Source organism: Octopus bimaculoides, chromosome 12, assembly GCF_001194135.2.
Source record: "Octopus bimaculoides isolate UCB-OBI-ISO-001 chromosome 12, ASM119413v2, whole genome shotgun sequence".
NCBI classification, from domain to species: Eukaryota; Metazoa; Mollusca; class Cephalopoda; order Octopoda; family Octopodidae; genus Octopus; species Octopus bimaculoides.
The window spans coordinates 57,534,280-57,542,591 of NC_068992.1; the positions used below are offsets into that span (position 1 = coordinate 57,534,280).

General features: G+C 34.0%; 1 protein-coding gene across 12 annotated transcripts in view; it reads right to left on the bottom strand.

The window, feature by feature from the left end:
- LOC106868187 (unconventional myosin-IXAa) overlaps positions 1-8,312 on the bottom strand; it is a 213,418-nt gene that overhangs the window by 29,433 nt on the left and 175,673 nt on the right. For 11 of the 12 annotated variants that reach the window (XM_052972194.1, XM_052972200.1, XM_052972199.1 and 8 more), the window contains one exon: positions 4,725-4,808. The exons of the other annotated variant lie outside the window; for it this stretch is intronic. In XM_052972194.1, the coding sequence (XP_052828154.1) occupies positions 4,725-4,808 (84 nt within the window). The remainder of the gene's footprint in view (positions 1-4,724; positions 4,809-8,312) is intronic. 12 annotated transcript variants of the gene reach the window in all.

Sequence of the window (8,312 nt, forward strand, 5' to 3'; positions counted from 1 at the left end):
TTTTTTTTTTTTTTCATTTTCGTTTGACTTCAAGAATATGAAAAGCAATAAAGAAGAAGAAAAAGGAGTCGAAAATAGAAAAATAAACAATGAGTAAAATAAATAAATAAAATACAAAAATCATACATGTCATGCAGGCAGGCATTGCCAAGTTGATATCTAACAGTGAGATAATTAAACATGCTAATATCTCTTTGATTGCAACAGATATCCTTTGTCGTTCTGTTGCTCAATCACATTTTTTCTGTCTTTTTTTTTCTCTTCAGCAGAAGTCCATTTATTACAGAAGTGTGTTGTACGTTTTTATATACTAAAAAAAAATTGGTTCCACAGGTTGGGGAAGGGTGGGTAGGTGGGTGTGTCGCTGGCTGTATTATTTATATTATTGTTAAGAGAAAAATTATCATAATTGATCGGTGTAATCAAATTTTGATTTGGAAGAGATTATTTGAGAGAAATATTTTAAATATGCAGGGAAACAAATTATAGTGGAGGAAGAATGATTTTTCCAATTAAAAACTGTGATAAGTGGTTGGTAATTTTGTAATATAATTAATAAACATGATATTTTGGTATATAATAGAATACAATATGTCATACTTTATAAATGTCATCACAATGTGATATATTATAATACAGTATACTATGTCAAGCAATATCTTGTGATATCAGTTGATAATGTAACAGATGTTTTATAATATCATAAAAGTCATATTTGATGTTTTGTAAAATGATAAATATAACATGCAATATTTATAATATGATGTAATATCATGTGATATTTTGTAATATGGCATCATACAATATGCAACATTTTGGAACATGATATAATAACATGTTTGATATTTTGTAATATGTAAATATATTTGGACTTTTTTGTCAAGTGGTGTAATATGTGGTGTTTTCTAACATACAATATGCAATGATATATTACTTTAAATTAACAACAGATTCCTGTGGTGTAAAAAATCATTCACACTAATCTGTCATGCTGTGGAAAGGGAGTAGAAAAAATTGTATGCTCAGTAGAGTGAGAGACAGAGGTTCAAACAATCACAAGAGGCACATGCACTCACACATCTATGTTAAACAGATGACAAAAGTATGTGTGTGTGTAAAAGAGAAAGAGTGAGTGAGTGAGTGAGAGAGAGAGAGAGAGAGAGAGAGAGAGAGAGAGAAAGAGAGAGATAGAGAGAGAGAGAGAGAGAGAGATTCAAATAAACATTACTGACACATGCACACACACACACCAATGCTATTGGTGCATGCACACACACCTAACGATTTAATACTTGCTGACTGTTTCTAATTAAACTATGGAATACCAATAGGGTTACCTAATATTGTATAATACACCATATTACATTATATATATAATATACATTGTAATGATAGATAATGGTTTCATATTTTGGTTTTTGGCACAAGACCAGCAGTTTTAGGCAATGGGTCAAGTTAATTGTATCAGCCCAGTGCTCGAATAGAACTCAATTTGACAACCTTGATAGACTGAAAAGCTAAGATGACCTCAGCAGAATTTGAACTCAGAATGTAAGAAGTTGGAAGAAACGCCACCAAACATTTTGCCCAATGCACCAACGATTCTGCCAACTCACTACCTTTGTAATGGCATATAATAATCAGTTCAAGTTTTGGCACAAGGCTGGCAATTTAGGGGGAGGGATTAAGTTGATTACACCAACCTCAGAGTTCGACTGGTACTTATTTTATCGACCCTCAAAAGGATGAAAGGCAAAGTTGACTTTGGTGGAATTTGAACTCAGAACATAGATGGATAAAATGCCACTAAGCATTAATAATAATAATAATAATAATACAATATGTAATATTTTCCAAAATGACATAATAGAATGCATCACATGGCACACCAGAATATGCAATATTTTCTAGTACCATACAACATGTGGTGTTTTGTATTTGTAATATGGTATAATGCAGTATGTGATATTCTTTGATATAGCATTATATTGTATAATAAGATATCTTGTAATACTGGTGGCATTTCGTCTGCCTTTATGTTCTGAGTACAAATTCTGCCAAGGTTGACTTTGCCTTTCATCCTTTCAAGGTTGATAAACATAGTACCAGTTGAACACTGGGGGTTGTTGTAATAGACTCACCTCCCCACCCCCCACCATATTGTGCCAAAATTTGAAATCAATATTTTGATATAACATAAAACAATGTGATAGTGAAAATAAAACTAATTTGAAATTTTTGTCATATTAAGTGACTCAAACTGAGATTTTAGTTTACAGATAGTCTTCAATGTGTATTGAACCAGGAAACACTTTATAAATAGGTAGTGGATGATAAACATAACCAGTTACCTACTTGCTGTTCCTTACATGCCCTAAACAAAGTGCACCCTATTCGATGCAAACATTTAGACTTGGTCTTCAACCTGAGGATTCCTCTAGAAAACAGCTCCTGTTCTCTAGGAAAAGCTAGACCAAAAGTTAGACCATCACAGGAATTTTTTAAAATACTGATGAAACGTATACTGGCATGAAACATTTTCACTCAACCATGTGAGGAATGGACTGAGGAGGAAGCCAAGGGCAGAAACAAGATCATCATCATTATCATCATCTTCACTTAATGTCCACTTTTCTAAACTTGCATGGGTCAGGTGGAATTGGTTGAGGCAGATGCTCTTCCTGTTGCCAACCCTCACCTGTTTCCAAACAAGGAAGATTGGAAACAAATAATCACTTTTTTGGTGGGGATACTTTTTTACAATCATCACATGACGTCAATACATACATACATACATACACACACACACGTGGATTTGGTAGCTGGAAACTGAAAGAAGTCCTTCATTCATACATACATATATATATATATATATATATATATATATATATATATATATATATATATGTGTGTGTGTTTTTTTGTTTTTTTACATGTTTTCATAGGTCAACCATGAATGTTGTATATGAATGTTATCTATTTTTATTATCTGCCTGCTACTAATAAGACCTCGAGGAGATGCAGTATCCCATATTTTATAATATGCATGAATCGATCTGGATATCGCATTGAAATGAAAATAGGTCATCATCATAATAAAGTATTTTCAATGGATCAGTTTTGAGCTCTTATTTAAATCGATATAAATACAAAAACTCACTTGCGAGTATTTTGCTACGTTTGGTAACAGATACAATATTTTTGCTAAATTTTGGTATAAATATATAAATACACACACACACACACACACACACACACACACACACATGAGTGGTTGGCGTTAGGAAGGGCATCCAGCTGTAGAAACTCTGCCAAATTTAGATTGGAGCCTGGTGTTGCCATCCGGTTTCACCAGTCCTCAGTCAAGTCGTCCAACCCATGCTAGCATGGAAAGCGGACGTTAAACGATGATGATGATATATATACACGTGAAAGACTTCTTCCAGTTTCCATCTACCTAATCCACATACAAAGCTTTGGCCAGCCCAGGGTTATAGTAGAAGACACATGTCCAAGATGTCATAGAGTGGGACACTGAATCCAAGACTGCTCAATTGAGAAGCAAGCTTCGTAATAAGCATAACCATGCCTGCATCTTCATCTAATACATAAGGGAAGAGAACAGAAAGCATGTGTGGGTGGGTGTGCGCAGGTGCATGCAGTAATATTGAGAAAAATGGAGAAAGATGAACGGCAAAGCTAGAAATAGAAAGTTAGGATATAATCAAAGAGAATGGGAAGTGGTGTGGTGGTGGTGGTGGTGGTATTGTTGGCGTGTGTGCGTGTGTATGTGTGTACGTGATATGTGTGCATGAAATGTTGTGTGGCATGTGTGTTATGTGGTATGTGTGTTTAGTGGATTGTGTATATGCGTGTGGGTGTGTGATGTAGCATGCGAGTGTGTAGTGGACCGTAAAATGGAAAAAGATTAAAAAAAAAAAAAACCCCGCTATGATAGATATTTTAAATTGAGAAGAGAACAACACAGTATAAAACCCCACACACCTTTGTACTGAATTTGGCCAAACTTAAGATTGAATCGGTCCAGCACAGGACTGAAACTAGTAGAGCTAGACTGAATTCAGTTCAACTTAAGACCAAGTTTGGTCCTGCTTAGGACTTAGCTTACTCTAGTTTACCAGTGAAATTCATCGGGTTTGGAACAGAATTTGGTCCAGCTTGGGACTGAACTTGATCAAATTTAGGACTGATCTTAGTTCGACTTAGGACAAAGCTTGGTCAAACTCAGTACACCTTTGTACTGGAATTGTTCAAAGTTAGGACTTAACTTTATCCAATCTGGGACTCAACTCAGTATAACTAAGTCGAACCGAACAGCTCAATTGAGCAATGAATTGAGTAGTAGCTGGTATTGAATTTGATCCAACTTAGGACTGAAACCCCAAAAAAGATTAACATTTTGTGTATCATAGAATGACAACAAAAAGCGAGAGTGAAAATGTGTGTGTGTATGTGTATCTGTGTGTATATGTCTGCATGTATGTCTGGGGAAGGGGGGGACAGAATAGGGGGATGGAAAGAAAAAATGAACTTTTGTTTAGATAGACCATGAAATAATATATATATATATATACGTATCTGTATATATGTGTCTATCTGTGTGTGTGTGTGCATGTGCACATACATACATACACACACACTTCTGCAACGATGGACTTCTGTGGTGCGCAGCAGCACTGCACAATTCCAGGGGAACTACTCACTTTTATCCTTAATAACCTGAATGGTGGACCTTGTATGTCGCATCAAATGGTACGAAGCATTGCATGGCTTCGACTCCTTGAGATCTACACATCCAAGAAGGAGATTAAGGAATAAACATCAGTGAGAGCTTTAACCAAGAAAAATGAATTGACAAGGAACTGATTTTGTTTTAAATCAAAAAAAATATATATATAATTCTGTCACATAAAAGTATATATATATATATATATATATATATATATATATATATATATTAAACAAAAACAAAAATACAAATTGCAGATTATTGTTGCCCCAAATATATCTTAACAATCCATCATCACCATTTGATTCCATTCCCACCAATTTTATTTCCAATGTCTTCTTCTCCATCCTCATTTTAGCATTTAAACTGGCTACATCCAGGCTGAATATTCTACCTGTTTTTACAGTCAAATAGGCCAGATCTGGCCTGTCGGGATTAATCTACAATGTCATTTTAAAAATATGTAATCATATCTTCAAAATAGCGAAGCTCCAAGATAATCCAAGATTCATTCGAAATGACGTGGATAAACAGGCATTAAGTTTAACAGAATAATCTATATGCTAAAGGGTTAACCTTTAGCATGCTTAAGCACATCGTGTCGCTGCACAGGTTTTCTCTTTAGCTTCAGCTGCGATGTGTTGTATTGAGAGGGGAGAAACCTTACACAGCAGCACGAAGCACCTACAACATGCTAAAAATTAAAGAATTATCCTACAAAACAACCAGTTGGAAACTGAAAACACTGGTGATGATAGGTGTGCAATAAAAAAAAAAATTATGTGATAGTTTACTGGCAGTAAAATAATTAGCTCAACTGAATCAATTTAACATAGCTAGTGTTGTCTTGTTAGCTCTGCTATAAAATTCAACAGAGACATTTAATGAAAATGATAATTAAAAAAAAATGGTATAAAATGTGATGTTTTATTTACAATATTTTGTTTTCAGTAAATATAATTTAATATATCATGTACCACCTTGAACACCAGTGTTCTACATAAGACATGGGGTACAGATTCACTGAAGGTTACATCTATGGATTACATTTATAGTGTAATTCATTACCAAATACTGAAACATAGATCACAGATGAAATAAAGGAATACCAAATTCAAGCCCATGTTCTTTTTTTTTTTCTCTCATTATTAATGTGCTCTTAATTATATTACATCATAGCTCTCCTCAGACTGCATAAAACCTTCTGAGATCAGGCAATTCCTAATATTTTACGTTCAATTCCAATAAGAGCCGAAACCTGAATGGCTAAATTACCACACACTGAGTGCAGTGTATGTGTGTACATACATATATATATATATTTATAAACAATTTAACATTAAACTGAAGGATTACTCAACACTTTTTTTAGTAGAATACATGTTCAGTAAATTGTAACAGGGAAAAAGTTGACAACAACTTCAAGGATTCAGTTTGCTTAAATTCATCACTGTGATATATGCGTGCATGTGTGTGTGTGTGTGTGTGTGTGTGTGTGTGTGTGTGTGTGTGTGTGTGTGTGTGTGTGTTGTTGTTGTTGCACGCATACACACACACACACACACACAAAGTTTAAATGGATGGAGAACAAAAAAAACAAAAATGAAAAGAAGCATTAACACTAGGAAAATGTCTTAATGAATCTCAAGGAAATAGAAAAAGCAATATCAACTATTGTTAAGGGTTCCAATTGCTTTCTGTTTTCCATTAAAAGGAAATTTCAATGAATTTAAAATCCATTCTGTACATCTTATAACTTAACTATTGAATTTATATCAGTGGGTCGCCCACCCCATCTCCACCCTGGTCATTTCTCGATTCTTATTTTTGCTGCAGAATCCTTCGACATTATTTTTTAAATCATGGAACCTCTCATAACTTTTATCAGCTGCTGATACGGTACTTCAGATTCTAGCTTGAATTTCAGCCCCTCAAACATAGTATCCGTGTAATTGTCAACCCCATAAATTTGACCTTAGAAAATGGTCTAAAAAAATTCAACTTTTACATGAGTATACGGTATATATAAATATATATATATATATATATATATATAAATTAATAAAAACAGCTAGTTGCAATGTTATATTGTCAAGGAGAATTATAGTAGTCAACTAAATGTAACTAAAGGTGTCAAGACACCTACAAGTAGCAATGTAGTCACATTTAGTTAAGACCTATAATTATATATATATATATGGACACACACCTACAAATGTGTGTGTGTGTGCAAGTGTATTAGGCATGAATATGAAACTGTTTCATTTTCAAACAGACCTATAACTAACCATGTTATTTATTTTGTTTGTTTGTTTGTTTGTTTTTTTTTAGGTACTACAGGAAATCTTTCTCTCCATGTCTCTAAAATAAGACATTCCAGTGGAAATCTTCCTCCTGCTTTCCCAAGTTACGGCAACAATGGGTGTGGAGGGAAGAAATATGTTCAGCACTGCAAATCAGTAACGGGCCTTGCCACTTTACAGCAGCAAGCTGCACCACAGCATGGTACTTATTTACAACTACGCAAGCAGAACCATAAACGATGTGGTACTGGTGGTGAAACACACCAGCAGATTCTTGGCTAAGTTGACTGACCTTACCAACCAAAACCAGCTAAAACCACTTTTTTTTCAGAGGTGTATTTGCCAGGCAAATGATTTGATCTGAGATCATTATGCTGAAACTAAAACAATTACACGGCAGACACATATTCACCATTCAAAAATACAGTGGGATCAGGTTAGTGACTAGATCACTGTTGGTATGATGAAAATTTTGTCACCAAATAATAGATCTTTAAGAGAAGTTAACAGTCTTTGTGTGTTTTTGAATGGCTAGGATGTATCTGCCATGCTGCAATCATCTATAACTGTATTCTTTCTTCTTAGATTCTGAATAGACTGTTAATAAAATAAATGACACTATGTTGTGGACATGGCAACCAAGGTTCGAAATCTGGTCACAACAGCTAATACTATCAATTTTATTTTCAAATTTATTTTAAAGGCGGCACCCCAGCATGGCTGCAGCCTCTGGCTAACACCATTAAGAGTTAAGGTGATAAGCATGTAAAAAAAAAAAAAGTAACATAGTTATTTGTTATTTAGATGTAACGGCCCTTTAAAACAACAAAACAGCTAAAAAATTAGCTTTAATAAAAAAAAAAATTCTTTTTGTTATACAACAAAACAGGGGGTTCTGAGGTCTGAAATAATTATGGAAGAAGAACTGATGTTTATATTTCTAATTTGTAGAGGAGGAATAGAGAAAAAAAATATTTAAAATACATACGTTTACCAGCATTTGGTAATACCGCAAATGAAAAAATTACATTTTGTGGCACCAGAAATGGATGAAAGAACTTTTGTCCAAACAATGAGAGACACATATGGTTGATTGCCATATTTATCTGCATACAAATATACATACATACATATATATATATATATTTTATTTAAAAGCAGCAGAAATATAACAAAAGACTGTTACTCTGAGTTTCACATTCCCGTTCATCGGACAATATATATATATATACAGGGTGAGCCAAAAGTAGGTGGACAGC